Raw genomic sequence first — 23,383 nt, 5'->3', positions numbered from 1 at the left:
GTGAGCAGGTATGGAATATTGTATAGTTAGCTATTATGGGTATGAGTAAGACGTTTATCTAAACGTCACGTCCAACGTCGTCTTACGCACTTACCCAGACTGCATGCATATACATAGCTCACCGTAAGTATATCTAAAATCAAATATACAACTATCGAACCCACTCTCCTGCCACTCAGAGCTCCGATATAGCGCACGTCTAGAACTGGGCCTGATTATTGGGGTTTGGGACTATCGCTATATTTATAAACATGCACTGACCGTGCTAATTTTAAACCCAATCCCATATCCATATCTCTCCCCTTTCTTTTCTTTTTCTCCTCCTCCGGCCCTAGCTTCCAAGGTCCGGGTCCCTGAGCTCGAGCCCGAAGCTCTGGCGGTTTATCCCGATTGCCGAGCGCTAGTCACCTCAAGCTTAAGCTACCGTAGGCGGCGGATGCCGATGGGAACCCTGGTTGCGGTTGTACTTAGTTGGGACAAGGGTCATATGATCGAGTTGGGTTCCTGTTGACTCTCTTTGGTTTTCAATTAAACGAGTTTCTTACAGCCAATTCATGACACGGGATACAGAGGCTACTGCTGCAATACAGCGGCTGCTGCAGTACACCATGTCCATGACCTGTCAATTCCGCACTGGCGGTGTAAACTCTAAAGGTTATTGCTTTGATAAGGCATCTGTGCATTCAATAGGTATAGAATAGTCATTATCCAAGAGCCTCCGCCCAAGTCCAAATAGTCATGCAAACGCTACATCATGTGGAGGCCACAACGTTTGATGCCGAAAAGCAAAACAAAATGGCAAAGAATCATATATAGAAAAGCATCAACATGATATAACCACAGCACCACTGCTAAGCCCCGCTGACACTGCGCTTGCTGAGGAAGCTGCGGCGAGGCTTCCTCGAGTCGGGGCTGTCTGTCACCTCCGACGCATTGTCGCCTGCATTCGAGTATGCAGTGCCCGGCCGCAGACTGTCTCCGGAAGCCGAGAAGCTGCTTCGGAGGACAATAGTTCCATTGCCAACGTTCACCGTCTTCTCTTGACCAGCAACTGATCCTTGGTCTCCGACGAAGAAGAGTGCCTCTCCTAGAACGCTGTCAGAACCAAAGGTCGAGTGGTCAACGACCCTAATTTGATACTGTGCATCCGCTGTTGTGTTGTGGATACGGCATGTCTCGTTGGAGGCATCGAACTGGACAGGACCCTGGCCGCTCTTAATAGCCTTGGTCTTGAGCACCTCTTTGTGGCCCTTGGGTCCAAATGAGCGGACAAGCACGCGGACGTTGGCCGACGGATAGCCGTCCGCAGACACAATCGAGATACTGGCTGTGCCGCTTTCTCCCTTGCTCAGGCTGTTTCGATCGGCGTAATGAGAGGCGCCACTTCGAGAGCGAGAGTGATGAAGCTCGCTCTTGGGCGTGGCGTTGGGAGGTGTCGAGGTTGGAGGCGCCTCTCCGTCCACAAGGATGGTTGTAGGGGCCTCCTTCTCTTCTTTCTCGTCATCGCTGGAAGAATCGTCTCCTCGAATCTTTGACATGATTCCACGACCCAAGAAGGAAGCACCCTTGATCACATTGCCACCGACAAAGCCAACTCCCTTGACGGGAGCACCAACGATCTTTCCGGGTGTGGCAAAGGTACCAGAGAAGGTGGAAGACCCTTGTCGCGAACGCATGACATAGGTAGGCTTGAACAGCAGTTTCAAGCGGATAGCACCCGACTTCCCGTCGAGAGTCAGAGAGACCTCTTGGCCCTTGAACGGATCCAGCATTTCGATATTGACGGGGACTCCACCAAGGTAATCTGCCTTGTCACCAAAGTCCCAGTCGTAGACATCGCAGCGGAGATTAGCGCCAATACGGGACTTGACGGGAACCTCAAAAAACTCATTCCAAGCAGGATGCAGCGTCTTCTTCTGGACCTTAGTTTTGAAAACTTCTTTGTCGTCCAGACGGAACTTGCAGTACGGGTCACTGTACCCGTTTCGGTCGGCAGAAGGAAGGTCGGCAGCGTCCAGGACATCCACACGGAGGGTACCCATGTTGTTGATACTTTCCGTCGGGTCGAGTTTCATGGTAACAGGAATGTATCGCGCACTGACAGTGACTCTGCTCACTTCACCCTCGCTAGATCGCAGGATGAGCTCAGTGGGGGTGTAAAGGATACGCTGAAGTGTAGAATAAGTGTCGCCTGTCAGCTTGGCCACAATATGCTCGTCGTCATCGTTCTTTGAGTTGAGCTTCTCCACGATGCGCAGGGTGATCTTTGAGAACTCAAGTTCACGCACAAACGCGTCGCCAACTGTACCGGGCGTTAGCTTGGTCATATCATTCGAAAGGCTGAAACTTACTGTCTTCGACCTTGGCGTTCTTGGTGCGGATCTTGGTCGACGACCACACTGGGAACATATAGTCGTCCATGAGAATCTCCACATGCACGTTGTTACGCGAAAGCTGGACTTCATGGAGCTTGAATACAACGAAGCCGGATTCTGCAAACTTAGTACAAAGACAGAATAGAAGAAGGGTGTAAAATGCTTACCGTGGTTGGCAAGATCCTCCACAGAGATGTATGTCTTGGGCACCTCCTTGATGGATCTGATCGACATGGTTTCAGAATCTCGTGCAGTACCGGGTCGAGATTCCAGACTGGCGCGGCCGTTCGTCTGCACATCCCCATTCGTAAAAGATCCCCTCGAGATTCTCGAGTCTGTGCTCTTAGACTTGGAATGATAGCTCTTGCGCTTGGACTCAGTGCTCTTCCTCGTCAACTCGGTTCCCTCGGTCTCGCCCTCAGGTTCTTCTAACTCCTCTTCCTCCTCCTCTTCATCTTCAGGATTGATAACAGGAATTGTGGGATAGAAAGCAACTGTGTAGTTCAAAGTTCCCTTAGAACGCTGGCCGAGGCGAAGGGTGCTGGAAACTAGCTGCTTCTCATCGTCAATCTCGTATTCCCCGGCCTCGTTCTCTCGAACATAATCGGCTGCAGAAATCTCGACCGCACCAAGAGACCTGTCACTTCCAACGGACTCCTCGTCCATGACCTCCAAGGTAAGTTTCTCACGAATACTGTGAATCGGAACATAGACGACCTCGTCCCAATCCGGATTGAGGTTGTTTCTAAACGTGACTGTTCGAGCCTTCATGTAACCAGACAGTAGCACGCGAGCATAGGGATCGGACTTGCCCATTTTCTCCAAGTTACGGAGATCCGCTGCATCCTTGAAATGAATTCGCAAGACACCGATGGGATCGACATAGCCGGCACTCGATGCGACACCGCCCACCGCGACAGGCTTCCAATCCAGGACCAGCTTGGCGCGCCCGGTCTTAGCACCATGAAGATGAAACCACTGGTGGCCCTTTTCCATCATCTTGAGCATATCGTTCATCTTGATCTGATAAGTACCCAAGATCGGGTCCTTGGTCAGATCTCGGTCATCCTTGATAACGAGGCCAAGGCGAGCAGTCTTTCGATCGGTGACCAGAAATTCCTTTGAAGCGTTTTGGAAGATAGGGCTGTTGGTTCGCTTGAGCTTGTTCGTAATGTGAATTTCCTTGCCATTGAGCAGAAGAACTCCGTAGGGGTTGAGTTGTCCCACAATGCTCCTGGTTCCGTCCAAATCCTTGGCTTGCTCAACGGTGAATCGAGCAATACCCGTGTTCAGCTCTGGTGGCGGTTCAACCTCGCCATTCTCCAGCTTCCTACCTTCCAAAACAGGGAAGAATCGGATGTCGGCGTGGAGCGACCCACGAGATCGGCCGCTGGCAAGGACTTCAAGGTAGATACTTTCATGCTCCGGCTCTTGCTCGAGCTTGTCCAACGCAAAAGTAGCCACTCCGAGTTCCTTGTCCTTTCTGAACTCGTTCCAATCGTAGGGCGCAATGGTCAAAGTATCGGAGAACGATGTGATGATAATGTAGATCGTCTCGTTCCATCGGGGACTGTCCGTGTCTTGTATTGTCTTCGTACGGCCAATCTCTGTACGGTTGTTCAGAGAAACAACAGCATATGGGTCAGGAGTACCGGCGAACTTGTCAGGGTTCTTGAGCTGGCGAGCGCCGTGGAGAGTAACCGCAACAACACCAATCGCCTGGTCAACAGCATTTCCAGCAAGCATCTTGGCAATTTCGATGGGGAAAACGTTCGGATCATACATCATCGGACCCAGGTTGGCATGAATTTGTTCCTTGATAAAGCTTTCGAGTCCAGGAATGAAGTTGATATCGAAACCCAGATGGTCACCACCAAGGGGTTTGCAAACATAATCGAGCTCTGGCCGTCCCAAGAAACACACATCGACACGTTCGATGTGAGGGAATGGGATTTGAAGTTTCACCTTGACTCTCATCAAGCCGCTGCAAGCCATGTCCTCAACGATCACGTCCAGACCCTTGCTGACAACGCCCTTTCCGACACGTACTTCCAAGACGACTTTGGGGTTGATTTTGTCCTTTACCTGGCGCGCAGTCAAATCCATAGTGTCATTAGGAGTGAAACTGAATTTCCAGTCCATAATGACGGTGTCCACCTCCGTCTTGGGGTATGTCTTGACATGCTCTAACCGTGGGGGTTTGCTACCGAGGACAAATGTCTTCAATCGTAGGCTATCCAGGAAGGCCGGAGTCGAGGTGCTCAACACCTGGTCAACCGAGTTGATGATAGTATCGCACATCACGGGGGCATAAATCGGCCAGAACTTGACAAGGAAACTGTTGATCCATTCCAAGCTCTCAGTATCGGTTTCGAGACGTTGCTTTGCCATCTCGCGGTTGACATCGTCGCGGAAGTTGCGTCGAACTCGCCGAATCGACGTCCGATAGTAGGTGCCGCAGGCGGCCATGACAATGAAGACCCAGGCGAGCCCACCGCCCAGAACGGCGATGATCCACGAACTCAAGCAAGCGAATACGATGATGCCGGCATTGTGATACCAGTCTAGCATATAGTTAGCGAAAGCCAAGGTAAGACGTCTTCAGAGTACATACCGCCGAAGAACTTGTCGTCCAATTTGGCCTCCAGAAAGGTCTGATGGTCCAAGAGGGTCGCCTCGTCATGGTCTTCCTGGGTTTCTTCTCGAACAAACCGAGGAGCCCAGCCCGTTCGGTCGCGTGCCCATCTCTTATCGTCTTCGCCCTCTGGATCTTTATTTTCCTCTGTTGGCTCGGCGTTCTTTTCTTCGAGTAGTGTAGTTGCGGTTCTTGGGGGAGGCAGGTCATATTGCGCCGGGGTGCCGTCGTCCTGAATGAGAATCCCATTAGAAATGACCGGTATGACACGCAGTAGTAGCAAGATTCACCTTGTCTGTAATCACGCCCACTGCCTGCGGTTCCCGATCATGGTGGAAGCCCGGGGGTACGCGCTAATTGAACGACGGGTTAGTAGAATGCCGTCGCGAAAGAACATGGTATGAGGGCAGAGACGTACAACTTCCGCCGCGGCAGCCTTTTCTTCTGGAGATGCATCTGGATCAAATTGGTAGGCCGGGAGACCTGCTCTCCGGGTCTCATCGACAAGCTTCTTTTCGACTGTTTCCGGCCGGATGTGCGATTGAGGGTCTTGGGAGGCAGCCTCAGCGGTCTCGATGGCTCCTTGTTGTTTCGATTCGATGTCGGAGTTTGGAGACGCCATGGCTGTCGCTGAGCCTCCGGCGAGGAGTCACCCAGATGATGTTCAATTCAGCTGTACAATCTGGAGATGAGGTGATCAGCCAATGGACTTGGAATGTTGCGACGGTCGTTGGCGTCGCCGGATAAGGTTCGGAAGGATATGAGAGCAGCGTCGCTTGCAATTGGGGATTGAAATTCAGGTACAAAGAATTGAGCTTTGAAAGGTGAGGTCGAAAGGGTGAGTGGGCAGAGCTGGGATTGATGGTTGCCTTGCCGCTGAGTCGGCGGGGACGCTGAAGCGCGGCACGTCGGAGACAACTAGTTTGCTGTTTCAAGGAGAGAAAAAGGAAGATAGATCACTCACATGGAAAAGTTGCCAGTTACTAGGGCTTTCCAGTAATTGCTCTGGCGATTGAAAAGGGGGTGATAGGAGGAAGGACAGAGCTGAAGGAGGAGAGGGGCGCCAGGGGAGGAAAGAGGAAATGGAGAGGAGAGGGTGAGGAAATTCAGGGCAGCCGAAGGTGGAAGCACTGGACTGTGAAAGGGGAGCCACTCTGACGATGCATGTGGCTCGGAAAGGGCTGAAGCCCATAAATAGTGAATTAATCTTATTTTCCCATGAAACTTGCTTGGCTGGTTGTGACGTCGATACAAGAGCGCTTCGAAAAAAAAGGAATGCTGATCGATGACCTCGATGCGGAACAGGAGATCCAGCCACCTTGAGGTACCTGTCTGCTGGTATTTACATCCTTCGCACAATGAAGAGTATAAGTGAAATTAGAGAATACTCTCGATTCAATTCATTATAATATCGCTTCTATCATCTAGCAACTGTCACGAAATCTGTCTTAATCATCTCTAGAGAGCATTACGTCTGATGTTCAGAAGCTCCGATGGATCGGCAGAATTAGTGGACGCCGGCCTCGGATCTATTGATTGCACCGCCACCTCTCCTGTGCCACAGCTATCTATTCCATATTGCCTGTCGCCCGCAAAAGGGGAACATTTGCTGATAGTATGTTTCGAGCCAAATCATAAGCACATGAAGCTTGAAGCAAAGACATCTCTTGGTCACATTGTGGAGTACTCCCTGCCAAGCGGGCGGCAGGCAACAATGTGTGGGGAGTCAAACTCTGGACTGGTCTGGTTTCGGCTGAGATCGGGCTATCTCTCACAAACTGCTGTGGCTTGACTGCCCATTGATTCTGTGCCAATCGCAGCCTCGCAATTAGATTCCCCCAACTGCTTTCAATCAAGCCATTCAAGTCTCATTTCGCGCGGTCGACTCGAAAACTTGTCAATTGTCCAACTATTCTGAGCTTTCGGTCTTGATGACTGACTGCTTTTTTCTTACACGTGGCATGCAGATGGATGGGAGGGACGAAGGCACGAAGCTCCACCACTGCGCACTGCAAAGTCAATTTCACTGAGATCTCCTCACCATGACTACCACAACCGCTACTAGTCCCGTCCCCGGGCCTCCCGCCAGCCCGGTTCCTTGCCAGATGCACAGACTTACCATCCTCCAACCTGGTTTGGACCCCGGCCCAGCCCCTCATCATTATCGTCGTCCATAGTCCACTATTCCAGAGAACTTTCAGCTCTCACTGGACAGCGGCGAGCAACCATCGATGAATCCTCCGCTCTCCGTCGACACTGCAGTCGCACTAGCACTCTGCAGCACTCGTCAACCATGCTTCTCATGTCGTCGAATCACACGATCTGTCTTCACAAATACCATAACGAGTTAGCTCATGCATCGTCCTGAGCATCTCACTGAGTGGGGTTGGAAATCGGACTACAGATTGGACGATCTCGTCTCACTGCAGCAGATTACAGTCAGACCGTCAGACGGAGAGATCTTCCACTACAAAGTGATGAATGTGGCGATCGCGTTCATTTGCTCTGCTGCTACCTCGCCGAGCACCGGGGCATCCTCGTACGACTCGGTCGGACGAGCTTTTCAGTCGCAGTCTTGAATTGAAGAGGCCCGGTCGATGCCTCATTTCATTCTCTTCGTATAACTTGGTAGCTGCCTTGCTCTTGACGTCGCCATGACCGTGTCTAACTGCTTGCAGCCATCGAACAATTCGCACAATCAGTAGACGATAATCTGGAGTACGGTACAATCGCCCGCGGTCCCTATGACACCTGTCGGCTGCAACTAGGCATCGGTGTGCCCTTCGTCCCTCACGTCAGTGCTTCACCATGTTGACAGATCCTCTACGCACCAAGAGTACCTCTTTCAGATGGGTCCTATAATAAAGAACAAACTTCGAGGTCCAGATACACCCCAAAACGTTCAAGAACGAATACGACCATATAGACCCAATGAGAAGCTGAGCCAGCAAGCCCTAACCTTAAGCTACTACAGTGCTCGCTACATAAAGGACAGAACGTCTCATTCACTTCGCATCGATCACCTGGGCCCGTGCCGATCCGGACACAATCCTCGTTGGTCTCTTGAAATTCTACGCTTTCATCAATACGGAATCCGCGGTGTTATATATATTGTTGACTTGCATGCAGCTCAGAAAGGGTGAGTTATGAGTCACCGGAACTCTCCCCCGGATGTCATTACCTTACAATATAGTTTGTTTCCCGTCGTATACCGCATGTTGCCACCGACCAAGGTTATATCGATGTTCCTGAGTCCGGGGCTCTCCGTTCAAAAGCCTAAGTACAGTCCTGGACCGGAATGGAAATCCGGGCTTATAGCCGGCATAAAGGAAGAGCCTACGCTCGCTTTCCCGACCAACGAGACAGTGATATGGAGCGTTTTCCCCCGCCTCTACCTACTCTACCCCAAGATACGCACTCGCCCACTCTCCTAGGGCCGTTAATGAAACCTAGGAGACTCATCCCGAGGATTCAGTAGTTATCAACTCGCTGGGAATAGGAGTATGAAAGAAACAAAATGATGGTATACGTCCGGATCCCACCCTGTTTGTGGCTTGGGATCACTTTGCGATTACCGCACCCTTATTTCCGTCTCTATGAGCATAACGTGCCGATACTGTCCCGTTTGTAAGAACAGGAGTAGCGAGAATGACGTTCAGCGTATTTCTGTAATGATGGACGTGTAGGAGTAGGAGAAGGTTAACCAGGATGTTGGTTATGTCGAGAGTTTCGGGAAAATTGATGCATTCAAGGGTTATATACCTCCGTTCACTCCTTCCCTAACATATACCAAACAGCATATTGCGTAGACCAAACAGAGTATTGCATGTATAGAACGGCGTATCAAAGAGTCTGGAATTGATAAATGGCCTGCATGCCCTTGTAATGGCTTCCGTGGTGGTGAAGGAAGAGGATACATTACAAATATGATATTCCCTTCACTCCTTCCCCAACATAGATCAAACAGCATTCACATAGACCAAACAGAGTACTTGAGAAATCAGAATCGATTGATGGCTCGCAGGCCCTTGTATTGGCTTCTGTGGAGATCAGAAAAGAGGTTACTTGCAAGTACCTACCCTGTTCAAACCCCTACATGATATACAAATATCCCCAAAACAGGTGTAAATAGATTCGTAACAGGACTCATAGAGGTCAGGAAAGAGGATACTTGTAGATATCTATATCATTTCTACGTCAAACCCTTCCCGGAAGGTAGACGCACTCAAAGCAGGCGTGAAACGCGATAATCAAACCCTTATGACCTCCAAAATAACTTTATTTCAGCGACCAAAAGGCTACCAAAGTGGCTTTGAAGTGTAGACTATTAACAGCTACCACCTACTGCAAAAGAGGCCAGAGTCAGGATAACGCGAGGAGCTTGAATAACGGATGTCTTGTAAAAGAGGAAAGAGGATTGGAGAATCAAGGGATCGGAAGAAGGAAGGAGGTGAAGGTAAGGTTGCAGGATATGGCTTGGCCAAATGTGTTAGTCACTAATTTTGTGGTTTGTAAGGAGGAGTACAATGACACTCGAAGTATCCCCGTAATGATGGACGTGTAGGATTAGATTTGGTCCGTGAGGATGTTGCCAGAGTCGATATCTTCTAGCGGATGATGTAGCCTCTCCGCTCCTTCCATAGCAAAGATAGAACCGTCGCTCACCACTAGGCACCAGGGTAGATTCGATTACCTATCAGAGCAGAGGCAACATTTTCCGTGACCCTTTCAGTTGAACTCTATCCTCATTACACTTCTGGCAGATTTTTCAAGGGTCCGCGTATTCGACGTATTAAGGACGATCTTTAGAGATAAGGGACCTCCTCTTCAAGCTCAACGGAAGAACTACCTAAACCAGTAGACTGACTCATCCTTACCGACTTTTCCAATACGCTACCACTTTAGCGGAATTAAAGAACGCAACAATGATACTTATAGTCAGGAAATTCAGGACGAGGAATTCTTCCACGACCTGGCTCTAGAACGCTGTAAATAAGCATGATTGAAAGGCCACCAGTGCTACCTTTACGCTTCATCAACCTGAGGACAGGGACCTAAAGTGACCGTTTAGAATCTCGTCTCTCCTTTTGCTCAAACTCAGGCTGAGGCTTTCAGTCGCCCGGCTGGGTGGAATGATGTACAGCATCAGGGTGACGAGAAGTAGATACTAGGACTGGGATGACGATGAGGCTATATACTGCGTGCTCTTTACCCACAAGGACACCGGTAATATTTTCCGAGAACAGTCTCTTCAGAATTTGACTTTATCCTACTGTTTAAAACATCAACCACCGTTATGCACGCCCATTGCCTGTATCAGAACAAGTCTCAGCTCAAAGAACCTAGTCACGCGCCATGACAGGAAGTGATATACACAATGAAGTCAGTAAGGCCAGACTACCCTGCCATATCTTACAGTACAATGTCATTCCTCTGTGGTAGCTCACGATGAGGTCGACCTACTTCCTACCCCCACAAGTCCGGCAGAAAGTGCATCCGAACCCAAGACGTGCAACACCGACTCACAGTGGACGAACCTTCGTTTGTGTAAGCATAGCCACATTCCACATTCCAAGAACCGACGTTGTCAACGCATCTCTGTTACCGATCTACCGGATGTTCTGGACCTTCTCGGCGCGGTTGTTCCACGACCCTGCTAGTGGCACGCAACGACTACCCCCAATCACGCGTGGGAGTCTCCGTCGCAGCTTCCCTCGACTGCTTCAGCGGATCTTTGATCCCCAACCTCACCCTCCCTTTTCATACCCGCCCACGGTGAGCTCCGCTCTCTGTGATTACTGTTTGAGGCTTCCAGAGCCTTTATCAATGGATATCCAATTAGCTCGGCCGATGGCTTTTCGTGACAGTACGATTTGCTCCGGAAACCCCGCATACCCTTAGTAGTCCCGTTCACGTCACGGGAGGAATTTGCACAGGTATCTTGGGTATAAAGGGGACAGAAGGTGGTAGATCTCATGAGACTGAAATCCGCTTCGTCCGCAAAACCTGTCTAAAAAGCGTTTTGCCTAATGTCCTGGTCATTTGACCTCCTCTTACCACCTAAGGAATCATGACTGAGTCTCCGACTCAACATCGACACCTTGCACCCGGCCCGTCTCCACTATGGGAGAGATCCTCGGGAGATTCCCCGACGGAGGAGCGTCGGGGCTCCGCAGATGCTACGAAGAAGCGGGTATCTATGGCATGCACGGCTTGCAAAAGGTCTAAGCGGAAGGTAAGCCACTGGCTTTGCCTGAATTCCTCCTCTAGTAACCAGTCAGTGTTCTGGGGAACGACCTTGTGACAATTGTCGGACCTTTAGTCGCGAATGCATCTTCGATGAGACGCTCGACCAGCGCCGGCGCGTGGCCGCGAGACGTACAGCCGAAGAACTCAACTATCATCGCGATCTATACAACGATCTTCTCAAGGTGCTCCGTGCAGACGACCGGTCGTATGCCAGTAAGTTGTTGGAGATGATTCGGCATGAGGCTACCAATGAAGAACTGCGCTCCAAAATTGACGAGATACTGAGCCTCATTGAGGGCGGTAGGGAAGGGAGCAAAGAGGCCATTCAGAGACTCGAGGGTATGCAGTCCACAATTGAGGCGCGTCTCATGCAGCCATGGCGGCCTGGAATCATGACGATTGATTTCATGTGCGGTGATGTTCCATATCGGGTCCCTGCTCAACCATGGACGATCGCTAAAGCAAACGATGAACTCGTGTCACATCTTGTGTCTTTATACTTTACGTGGGACTATCCAACACATGCCTTTCTGGACCGAGATGTGTTCCTCAAGCATATGATCAATGGCGACATTACCTCGCCGTTTTGCAGTCAATTTCTGGCGAATGCACTTCTCGCAAACGCATGTGTAAGTCACCTCATCCTCACTGGAGGGAGGCGTGGCTGACGGGTTTAGCGCTTCTTGGACGACGAGGATTTATCTACCTCCTGGGCGGACGCTTTTCTGGCTGAGGCGGAGCGTTTGAACGTTTCTGACACAAATACCCTGGCTTATCTGCAAGGTATACTCCTACTGCATGAAATGTTGGTCCATCCGCCAATTGCCAAAGCTGTGCTGACATTTATGAGATACTCCCTCTCTGGTAAGAATGATCTCGGATATAAGATGCTGCATCAAGCTATCCAGATTGGGGAAGCCCTGGGGCTTGTTACGCTTATTGGTAAAAACAAACCCGGCCTCGATCAAGAGGTCCTCTCGGAGGATATGGATGCGTCTCGCAGATGGACTGCGTGGGGTTTGTTTCACATCGTTACGTGCGTTTGGCCTTTTCTGATCTAAGAGTTCGGGGACTAATCTTGTAGTGTTGTGCACACCAGCTTCCTACGAGGGACCCTTATAAACAAGCCCAGCTTACCACGACCCGAAAAGTATGACCAAAAGAGAGATTGGCGGCCGTATCCCAAGGCTATGGGTTCAAAAGCATCGAATCTTGGTGAATACTTTGATGTATCGTGCAATCTGTGCGAGATTGCCCAAGACATGTCCCAAAGCCTGTTTGCGGTTGATCAAAAGAGCCTCTCCGCAGACCAGCTGTCGAAGATCAAGCACGATGTATACCTGAAGCTGTGCCGTTGGAACGAGCGACTTCCTGTTACCTTCAAAATCGATAACGACCCACCACCATACATCCTCATGATGAAGATGCGATATTACTGCATGGTGATCGTCCTGTTCTTGTACCGTGCCGAGGATGAGATCTTGGGGACACCCCTGGAAGGAATCAAAACTCCCGAGAGCCCAACAAGCCCTGATGCTTCTCTCGATTATAACAAGCGGAATGTCGTCCCATCAGCCGCGAGGGCGATTGCGGCCCTAGCGCACAAGCAGAAAGTATTATATGGTATGAACCGCGCTCACCATTCCGCCGTATACACCCTCAACTTGGCCCTCTTTGTATTGGTACGGCAGCACGGCACATTTGACATCTTGGACAGCGACTTCCTCTCACTTGCGAGTGCCTTCTTTAGTATAGCGAGTCGGTCTCGGTTGGGGCGAAACGTGTTTGTCCTATTTCTACATAAAGTACAAGAGAGGGCCCAGGGAAAAAAATTACGCAGCTCGACCGCCGTGAACGACGATATCAAGAGGCTTTTCGATGGGGATTGCACGTCATCACCGGAAATTGACTGGTTTGCTAAGGGGTTGGAAAAGTTGAACGAAAATCGATACAGCGATCTCGAGAAACATCCCCTGTCTAAAATGCTGGGTGAATATGAGACGCTGAGCTTAGGGAAAGACGATATTGCGCCCAGAAGGCGTTTCGAGAAGGCGCAACCAGCGTAGATAGAGCGTGGTGGGCATCAAAATGCAGATCAATATAGACGTTAGAGCCTTATTCGGGCGTTGCGAACTTGTCGACCTACGACGTACTCCGGAATCTTGAACCGACAACTAAGATGACGATCCCTGGCATCCAAGGCAAAACCCGGAAATTATTTACAGCCGAATCAAAATTACTGACCAGGAACGCGCCAGGTCGGTCATAACCTTGATTTACCTTTACAGAGTATGCGCGATCCATGACATCATGGGTTATGTAGCTCTCCGCCACGGCACATCCTGCGATCCGTAGTCACTTGTCCCTCCTGTTTTCCAAACCCCCAGTCTCTCCTGATTTTCAAGCTCTGCAGGACGACTCCGACGACTCATTGCAAAATCTCACCGTTACGTCCTCGCGCTACCCAACGCCTCATGGCAGTAATGGACGGTTCCTACCGCTCTGAACGATCCTCCCTCAGTTCTGCTGCCAACCCGAATACCGGTAGCCTGAGTCCGAATATACCTGCCTCCGAATCGCAGGACTGGATGTGGAGGACCGGGTCCTTCAGCGTTGCAAATGCCGCTCCCGGGATACCGGCACCTGTCAATTATCCGCCCTATACCTTTGGACAATACCCCGACCTCAATGTGCCGTTTCCACGGCAGCCAGACGGACTTGCCGCGCCGAAGATCGCCATTCCCCGAGCCACCGCTGTCAAGGCGGCGTCTCAACGACGCCGGTCAGCGCGGGCTTGTGAGCCCTGCCGACAGCGGAAAGTAAAATGCGATGGGGGCCGGCCGGAGTGTCGGAAGTGCCGTGAGCATGGGATGACCTGTTCATATATCGATATCAAACGGATTCGAGATCAGAAGCAATTGGGTATTTTGTCGGAGAAGGTGGAACGGTATGAGAAGTTGTTGCGGGAGCTTGAGGGACAGTCTGAGCCAACGATGGTGAGGCGGATCAAGAAGGAGTTACCCGTGCGCAGTTTCCCATGCCCATGCATGGTGGAATATGCTAACAAGGTAGGCTTTTGAACAGGCGCAGTCCGATGACGGTGACGAGGCGGACGATAGCGATTCAGACTCGACGACGACGCGCGGATCCCTGAAAGAGATCGACCTGGTCAAGGAGGATCTGAACCGGAGTGACAAAACGGTAGCAGTTGGGTTTTTCGGCAAGAACTCGGAAGTAGCCTGGATGCAGAAGCTGGAGGATGAATCAGCTCAACGAGCCCAAGAATCCGAGTCAAACGGCGAGAAACCGGCAGCCAAGAGTATGCCGATTATGTCAATGAGTTACCACCTTGACGACCTTTCACTTCCATTCTCCGACTTGGTTGATCCGTTCGCAGTCCCGAACAAGGAACTAGCGGACCTTTACTTTAACGCCTACATGGAGTCGGTGCACCCGACGGTCACGGTGATTCGAAAGAACACCTTCACGGCGCAATACGAGGCTTTCTACAAGAAGAAGCAGTTCGGCGCGCCGCGGAAGTGGCTTGCCGTGCTGAATATGGTTTTCGCACTTGGCTGTCGGTATTGCAAATTGACTGGCAAAATCCCAGCGGGTGGAAGAGATACATACGACATGGAGTTCTTGGATCGTGCGAGAAAGCTGTGCTTGACTGGGAATGTGCTGTTCCAGCATGACGATCTTCAGCAGATCCAGGTGATGTTGCTCGTTGCATTTTACCTTGTTGCCCTGGGACAAGTAAATAGGTGCGTACTTGACCTCTATGACGTCTTTAATGACTTGGTACTCACTAATCCAGTGCATCGAAGTTCGCAAATTTGGCATTACACTCAGCCATCTCTCTCGGTATCAATCTCCGCTTCAAGGACGAAAAGACCCCTGACGCATCCAAGGAAGCTCGGACCCGCCTGTGGTGGTCAATCTTCCTCCTTGAACACCTCATCACCACGATCACCGGACGTATGTCGGGCTGTGGCGAAAGCCTCAGCGGCACCCTCCTCCCGGTCCCCTTCGAAGAAGAAGGCGCAGACAGATGGAACCCAGGTCTTAGCGACATCTTCCGCGATCGTGAGCTCTCGGAAAGCTGTCTCCAACTAACGCTTTTTCAGAACGAAGAGGACTCTCGATCTTCCGCAGCGTGGATAGCCAAATGCCAACCCTCGCCGACGCTATTATTCCACTGCGTCGTAGACCTCGAAATCATCGCCCAGACGGTCATCAACAGCGTCTACAGTATACAAGGGCTCCGCGAAACATCAGGTCGGCTTGAACAGAAACTCCAGAGTCTTTCTCGGAGCATGGACATCTGGCTGAACAAGATCCCCCTCCCTTACCGGTTCTTCGTCTGTCCAGAAGACGATAGCCTCTATCTCCCTTCCGAGAAAACCGAATATGCCCGTGAACGCATATCCCTAGCAATACACTACTACTCTGCACGGATTACCCTCTGCCGCCCGTGCCTCTCGCATACCCCACCTTCCCTTTCAAAAGCCGGCAACATTGATTCTCGAGCAAGCTACCGCGCTCTGTTGACGCTTGCCTGTCTCCGCGCATCTACAATACTCCTCTCCATCCTCCCCGAAAACCCCGACACCGTCTGGCTAACAAGCATGACCCCTTGGTGGGCAATTCTGCACTTCATCATGCAAGCCACAACAGCGCTGCTCATCGGTCTCTCGACCAAAACAGGCGACGACTTAGAAACAGGCTCAGATAACATTGACGACGGGAAATGTCACGCCGCACCAACGTCGAAAGATATTCCAAAGCTCGATAGAGCATCCATGATTCGCGAAACAGCTAAAGCGCTCCGCTGGCTGCACCATCTCGCCTTTAGCAGCCGAGCCGCCAGACGGGCTTTCATTCTCTGCGAGCGTTTCCTGCGCCGATTGGGGCCGGACCTAGGACTTGATATGGGCGAGTTACCATCGAGCGAGGACTTGCCGCCACTAGGCCAGGAAATCGATATGGCCAGACCTGGACCCGGAGATGGGTCCGGTTCTGGTGACGGCTCGGGGTCGGGGAGTGGGACTGGTTGGGTTGGTGATGCGTTGGCGATGGTTGATGATTGATCATGTCAAATGATGACTGACGACATTACGGTCTATCACCGAGGAGGCGAGACAGCTTGATATGAGCAAAATAAGAACAGTCGAACCGTGCTTTTATCTATATTCCCCTGGAACAATCTACGACTGAGTCTGCAAATATTTCTGCACCACCTGTAGTGCTCAAGTACTATACTACTGCAGGTGCCGTCCGTGTCTGTGGCATGCGTACAGCAGTGCTGTACTGTACTGCTAACTTGTAGTAGTCCACTACCAACTAAAGTAGTAATCGCTCCCGGCGGGCCCCGGCCGGGGACCTTGTGCTCGAAACCCGTTGTCCTCCGGTCCCAGCTCAAGCGTAGGACAGTACGAGAGCATTCCGGGATTTGGGACGGGAGTCCCCAGTGATTCATGACTCATGATTCTGTCTGGCAAGAAAGGTGGGTAATAGGTGGGGGTCAAAGGTCTGGTTACTTCGTTGCATGATTAATCGTATGATTCCTTGATCAAAGACATAGTAGAGAATAGCCTTGGTCGACACAAAGTCTGATATGGGAGGGGTAGGTTTCCGATGTCCCGGAGGTGACGGGCTGGAGGCGGCTGTTCAACTTAGGGTACTACATAGGGCAAGTCGAGCGTATGACCGCCGAGTACTATGTGTAGTGAGTCATCCAAGCACCCCCTTCCCGACAGTGCCTGGGATCAGACTACGACTGCAGTGGCTAGCAAGCACATCCAGGTCTGTTGACTGAATAGAAGAATCCACTTCAAACCACAGGAGAGAGGGAAACATCCATCCATACATACCAAGACCTTACCTTGCAAGCATAAGATCCAAGATATACCTAGTTAGGAAGACGACGGGAGATCCTTCTGGATCGCGGGTCGTCAGCAAGACAGACTTTCGATTTCCCTACCTGCTTGACCCATGGACCCCTCGCACACTTTACAATGCCACTGGCGCGGACATTGACATTTTACATGTTGGGTATGCTTCAGGATCCCTCCTTTTTCTTCTGGGACTGGTATGGGACTGGAACTGGGACCCGGGCCGTAGTATTCATCCGTTGTTCCGGTTCCCTACCTTGTAGTTCGTTGGTCCGAGAGACTTAGTAGTTAGCGTTTTAGTACCAAGGGTGATTGTTCTTAACGGAAAGGAAATGACAGAAGGGACGGAGAAGAAACGTACTGTATGGCGCGGAACGGGCAAGGCCGGGAGTGGCCGCAAGGTTCCGGCTTGGATTGTCCTTGCCTAATTTCCCCAGCTTGAGCCAACCCAGACTACCTAGACCGACCTCGCTGTAACTGATTACCTTTGTGCTCGGAGATAAAATGGGTATATTTATTGGCATTCCTGGGATAACTGTCGATAGCCGCAGAAAATAGCGGGGTGTGCTCGGTGCCTATATCCATATATAAGCGGATAAGTCGGTCCAGGGACGGTAAGTAGGTAGGTAAGCCTACGGCGGACACAGGAATTACGTTGAAGTTCCCGAATTCGAAAACCTATGGAAATAGATGGAAATGGGAGGAAATGGGAAGAAATGGGAGGAAATGGAAGCGTAATGGCTATATCAGGAGTAGCAGTATAGGTAGTTGTTGATTGAAACGCTTCGACAGAGTACAGTCGAAGCTCGGTGTAACCACAATGACCTGAAGCTATATGTAAGCACCTTTTCAAAAGATACAACTTTGTCCAAGGAGGCGGATCGGCCCTATCCGAAACGCGCGGCATTCGGTTCTTTTTCAATAACGAAGCCTTGTTGAGTGGTGAAGCCAAAGGTGCAGGTCGTCGTCCACGATGGGTCTCCTTATCGCAACACGTGACGTCAGGCACTCTTTTGACCGCCCTGGCGGCGAACAATACTGCCGGTCTTTCATCTTTTTCTGCTTTGCGAACAAGTCGGTTTGCTTTCTTCGTCGTGTTGCTATAATTCAGTTGTCGGACGGGTGATGGATGCTGAATCATGCCGCTGATTCTCTCCAGAGCGCGGGCTGTCGGCAGGACCCCTGGCTGGGGTTTTGTGCCCAAGTTCGGCCAGTCGATCTCTGCCGGCGCTCGTTCACATCCAATGCCATGGACCAAAGTGTCCAGGTCGGTGCTAGCTCGGCGCTACATCAACAATGAAGGAAAGGTTGAGAAAGAAGCAGCGGTATGACACGGAAGTATTCTAGGAAGGTGTTAGACCGCTAACGGCGACAGAACGAACCGGTCCTTAATGACATGCTATGGACGCCAACGTCGATCGAGGATCTTAGGCTCAAACAAGAGTTCGAGGAGAAGCGCGATATCAGAGACTACCTTCGAAAATGGCTGGAAATTACACCAAACACCTTGGATCCGGTACGAGATCTTGAATCAAAGCATACGCCGCCCGGAACACCCTGGATTGGGAACATGGTCACCCGCACAGATGGGAGTGCCGAGAGCGAGAACACTTTGCGCCGTACGGACGAGGAAAACTCTGATTATACCGATATTGGTAATGAGGGCGAAGGGATGCACGATTACCTCGAACCGGGCGACCTGGTCGCATTCAAATAGTAGGTGTGCTGGCTTGAAGTACTGGGCAATGCTAATCTGGGAACAGTTCCGATGACGTCCTGCGCCTTGCGATCTACGTCAAATCCGTCAAGAAACAGCAGCAGTTTTATACGCGGCGTGGGCTTTGGCGGATTGCGCACCCAGTGGATGTGGATTTTGTGCTAAAGGGATTCACCACTCCGGAATCGGTCGCTTGTTTAATTCCGTACTTTCCAGACGATACAGCTGAGCTGCACCCTGAAATGCAAACTACCCTCGAGGGTGGAGTGCCGCGCGAAATTGGAGCGCATCTTCTCCGCATGCTGGACGACTTTGGCTCGCAGGCTCATGAACTGTATCGGGTCAATTCCGCTCGGTTCGACCACATTTATGAAATTGTCGCAGACGAAAAGGTACAATTGCACATGACTCTGGAGGAGCTAGCGTGCAGGGCGCTGGGTATAGAGCTCGACCAGATAAACGATGTGATCCGTTATGCAGTCCACAAGGCCATAAGGCGATTCCCTTTCCTCATAGACAGTGACCGGAGTTCTGTGTTCACCAATCAATACGTCGTTTACCCTACGCCGATTGCTGAAATATTAAACACTGTTATGACCTGGTATCACGAGCATCAGCGCTCCCATGTCAGTACCGTGACCGCGGAGCGCACAGCAGAATGGGACCATCCATTGCAGAGATTCATTGTCAAAGCGCAGCGAATGATTCGGCGGAGCCGAAAGATTCGATCACCTACTACCATGGCCAATGTGGGCCCATCTTCACATCGTTTCCTTCCTGGGCAGGACAACAATCCCTTGGTATATCGGGAAATGCCGAGCGAGGACTTTACCGACAATGATAAGGTCATCATCCATTTCCTTAAGCTGTGGTGCGTGCCTCCGCTCAGGATGACCTCACCCACTCTGCAGTCGATTGGATCGCACATTATGCGCGCAACGGGGATGTATAGCCAGATGAACCTAACTCACCGAGCGGCCCCTCTGTTCCTACAGGAGCTTGGAGTGTTTACGCCATGGGAGAACCTACGCCTCCTGGATCAAGACGTGGCCCTTCCTGGACATGGCCTTGGGGGAGATGCCGAGTGGAAGGAGGTCCAAGAAGCTTGTGACGAACTCCTTCACAGCAAGCCCAAGGATCAGATGAACGCGTTGCGGAAAGACTGGGGCCAGCTCCCTGTTTATTGCATTGACGATGTTGGCGCAGAAGAGATTGACGACGGCGTTTCACTGGAGCGCATTCCAGGGTCGGACGACACGTTCTGGATCCGTGTTCATATTGCAAACCCTTCTGCATTTATTGACTCCACCAGTATCATCATGGAACATGCAAAGTCTCGGCTGCATACCCTTTATTCCCCAGAAAGGACCTATCCCATGCTTCCCAAAGCCATGACACAGAAACATTTCAGTCTTGGCCCAGGCCGGCCCACCTTGACATTCAGTGCCAAAATGAACCTTCAGGGCGAGGTGCTTGAGACCGACATATCCAATGGGGTTGTCCAAAATGTCATCTACATCACACACGATAAGCTGCGCAGCGTGTTCGGGCTAACAGCACCTGAATCCGAACCCTTAATCGTCGGAGGGAAACTGGAAACGCGGTCTCGTGCGAGCTTGCAAGATGAATTATCACCCAACGACGAAAATAGATTTCAGATTTTACGACAGCTGATGCTCGCATTTCGCGAGCAGCGCCTCAAAAATGGCGCAATTGAATTCCCGTACAGAGGCAACACCTCTGTCTCGGTCAGCTTTGGCAGCACCTCTCCCGAGCCGTCTGGTGTCAAGGTTGACACGGGCCGCTACTTTCTAGGCGATCCGATCATCCAACTCCGCCCGAAACAAGTGAACCCGCACGAAGTTCTAGACGTCACGAAAAACGATCTTGTCTCGACGCTGATGAACCTGGCCTGCTGGGTCTCGGCCAAGTGGTGCGCAGAGCGCAACATCCCAGCCGTATTCGACGGCACATACTACCATCCCGAATACGCCAAATTAACCAATGAAAATGTCTCCGAATACGGCGGCGAAGGCTTTCTCTCGCTAGCACCCCCCAGAGGCGTCTCAGTTAGCCGCCCAATTCCTCACGTCCCTCTAGGACTGGACGCATACCTGAAGTCAACCAGTCCGCTGCGCCGCTACACCGATCTCATCGTGCATTATCAAATCGAGGCGACTCTGAGATTTGAGCATGAGCACAAGCGCCGGCTCAACGCGGCAGAGGAAGCCGATGCGGCAGTCCTACCATTCAGCCACAACTCCATAGAAGAGTTTATCTCGCGGTCGCGCTGGAAGCGGAATCGTCTCCAATTGATCGACAGGACGTCGAAGCAGCTCTGGGCATGCATGCTTCTCTTCCGCGGGTTCTACTTTGGCGAATGTAAACTGCCGGAGACATTTGAGTGTTTAGTCCACAAGCCGATTAGCACGACCATCTTGGCCGGGGAGACGCGCAATGACGGGTTCATGGGCGTCATTACGTCGCTGGGCGTGCGGTGCTCGATTACTGTTCCGCCGGAGATGACTGGTGTTGATATCCTTTCTGTTGTGGAAGCCAAAATTACCGAGGTTAATGTTGGGCGCGGTGTTGTGATCATGGACGCGACGCGGGTCGTCAAGCCGTTCCAGCGGGTAGAGGCGGCTTGACGTCCGTCTTCTGTATGAACTTGGATGATTCCACATTGTATAATAGAACAAACCTCTCAATATAGACGAATGTACAATACAATATTTACTCTCGGCGACATTCCAGTTGTTGACCCGACTCGGCGTCTCGGGATGCTCCGTCGGGCCGTCGGGAAGATCCTCACGATGAGTAACAATGAGCCAGCATTAACTAATCTTCCCTCACCACTTTGTCATCTACATCCCTTCCTATACAACCACTGACTCTCTGAAGATAACTACTTATACCACCATACCACACACCAAAGTCATCACCCAACCCAACTACCCATCCAATCCCCCATACTATCCCAACCATGTCCACCCACACCACCCACCACAACATCCTCCTAACAGGCGCATCCGGCTACCTAGGCGGAACCCTCCTATCCCAGTTACAAGAAGCTGCGCTCCCCCACTACAACCAGCTGTACGCACTGGTCCGGTCGTCGACCCAAGCTACCGCCGTGAAAGAGTACGGCGCTGAGCCTCTCATCCTGGACCTGTCCGATCTCGATGCCCTGAAGAAGAGTATTATCGAGAATGAAATCAGCGTGATCTTCTTCCTAATCGATGCTTTTAATAGTCATACCCAGAAAGCGCTCATTGAGGCTTTGGGGACTGTTAAAGAGAGAACAGGGAGGGAAACGCACTTCCTGCATACGACGGGCGCAAAGGCGTTTAGTTCCCACGTCGGGATGGATGCAGCCTCCGAAATCAGCGATACAGATCCCAACATGTACTCCATCCAGAAGAGCACGAATGCGCCCCAGGAATATAGCTGGTTCACGCAAATCACACGCACAAATGCCGAAATTATTGACTGTGCCGAGCAACACGGTGTGAAGAGTTACATCTTCGCTCCGTGCATCGTGTATGGACCCGGCGAGGGGTTCGGGAACCGCATTTCTATTCAGGATGTTGCTGTTGTTAAGGCTGCGAGGGCTGCGGGGAGGGTGTGGAAGGTTGATGCAGGACGGCCGGTGAGTCAAACGAAGCCCCTTGTTCATGTTGTCATGTTTGGAGCAGGTTAACTGATTGTGATATGCAGGTCTGGCCCGTCAGCCACATAACCGACACAACAACCCTCTATCTACAAATCCTACGCCAAATCCTGCAGGGAATCTCGATCGGCCACGGCCGCAACGGGTTCTTCCTTGCGTCGTCGGGAAGTGTAGCGTGGGATGATATCTACGCTGCGTTTGCGAAAGCATTAGCGAAGCGTGGTGTTATCGCGGATGAGACTGTGGAAATGGCGGATGAGGGTGCCTTGAAGAGGATGGAAGAAGGATTGGATTTGCGGAATGGGACGGTGGGGATTCAGCTTGGGGGCGGGTGAGTTGTTTTCTTTTATTTCTTGTTTTGTGTGTTGGTTGGGTGTCCTAATGGGCTAATGCTTTGGTGTGAGTAGGTGTGCTTTCACGGCGAGGCATGGACGGGAGATTGGGTGGGTGCCCAAGTACGCCCCCGAGCATATTCTTGAGGCTGCAGATGAGGAGGTTGAGTTGATTCTGGCGAATATTTAGGTGGTCGAGGTTAAACTGTTGAATGCTTCGTTGCTGGTTCGCTAAGATCAGACCTACGGCTTGTGGAATTGGGGGAATGGTGGTATATTTGACACCCGGATAGGAGATATCCCTGCATATGACAACTTCACCCAGACAGCTCTACCAGGTCAAACGATAGAAGGGAATGCTTGTGGCATCAGAAAGCCGCTATTGATTTTCTAATTTTTTCTTCCCTCCTCCGTATTCGAGAATCTCACCAACGCCATGGAACAAAGGAGACGAAACGAATGACCACTATACAAACAAAAAAAAAAAAAAAAAAAAAAAAAAAAAAAAAAA

At 51.2% G+C, this 23,383-nt stretch overlaps 5 protein-coding genes across 5 annotated transcripts; 4 read left to right on the top strand and 1 right to left on the bottom strand.

Annotated features, from left to right (window-relative positions):
* Positions 1-325: 325 nt before the first annotated feature.
* Positions 326-6,374, bottom strand: BDV17DRAFT_258756 (putative membrane bound C2 domain protein (vp115)). The gene is made up of 7 exons (XM_073757369.1): positions 5,975-6,374; positions 5,429-5,692; positions 5,301-5,363; positions 4,990-5,242; positions 2,543-4,939; positions 2,352-2,492; positions 326-2,302 (listed from the first exon to the last, which is right to left on the bottom strand). Exons 2-7 carry the CDS (start codon positions 5,630-5,632, stop codon positions 852-854), a joined length of 4,509 nt encoding a protein of 1,502 aa, XP_073617313.1. The 5' UTR covers positions 5,633-5,692; positions 5,975-6,374; the 3' UTR covers positions 326-851.
* Positions 6,375-7,694: 1,320 nt separating this feature from the next.
* BDV17DRAFT_39342 (uncharacterized protein) lies at positions 7,695-8,604 on the top strand. The gene is made up of 3 exons (XM_073764468.1): positions 7,695-7,784; positions 7,846-8,149; positions 8,204-8,604. Exons 2-3 carry the CDS (start codon positions 7,860-7,862, stop codon positions 8,442-8,444), a joined length of 531 nt encoding a protein of 176 aa, XP_073617312.1. The 5' UTR covers positions 7,695-7,784; positions 7,846-7,859; the 3' UTR covers positions 8,445-8,604.
* Positions 8,605-11,080: 2,476 nt separating this feature from the next.
* On the top strand, positions 11,081-16,349 carry BDV17DRAFT_280739 (transcription factor domain-containing protein; the record flags this gene model as incomplete). Its single annotated transcript, XM_073759927.1, has 9 exons — positions 11,081-11,203; positions 11,292-11,888; positions 11,994-12,064; positions 12,110-12,295; positions 12,359-13,321; positions 13,518-13,573; positions 13,741-14,282; positions 14,332-15,023; positions 15,077-16,349. 9 exons carry the CDS (start codon positions 11,081-11,083, stop codon positions 16,347-16,349), a joined length of 4,503 nt encoding a protein of 1,500 aa, XP_073617311.1.
* A 1,636-nt stretch (positions 16,350-17,985) lies between these two features.
* BDV17DRAFT_39224 (exoribonuclease II) lies at positions 17,986-21,744 on the top strand. Its single transcript, XM_073764466.1, has 3 exons — positions 17,986-18,478; positions 18,529-18,869; positions 18,917-21,744. Exons 1-3 carry the CDS (start codon positions 18,293-18,295, stop codon positions 21,516-21,518), a joined length of 3,129 nt encoding a protein of 1,042 aa, XP_073617310.1. The 5' UTR covers positions 17,986-18,292; the 3' UTR covers positions 21,519-21,744.
* On the top strand, positions 21,700-23,272 carry BDV17DRAFT_258730 (uncharacterized protein). Its single transcript, XM_073757368.1, has 3 exons — positions 21,700-22,519; positions 22,588-22,871; positions 22,948-23,272. Exons 1-3 carry the CDS (start codon positions 21,854-21,856, stop codon positions 23,060-23,062), a joined length of 1,065 nt encoding a protein of 354 aa, XP_073617309.1. The 5' UTR covers positions 21,700-21,853; the 3' UTR covers positions 23,063-23,272.
* The last annotated feature ends 111 nt before the right edge of the window (positions 23,273-23,383 follow it).

This window comes from Aspergillus undulatus (genome assembly GCF_047715775.1).
Source record: "Aspergillus undulatus strain CBS 261.88 unplaced genomic scaffold BDV17scaffold_14, whole genome shotgun sequence".
NCBI lineage: Eukaryota > Fungi > Ascomycota > Eurotiomycetes > Eurotiales > Aspergillaceae > Aspergillus > Aspergillus undulatus.
The sequence above is the reverse complement of the archived record's forward strand: the minus strand, read 5'-3'. Positions and strand labels throughout refer to the sequence as shown.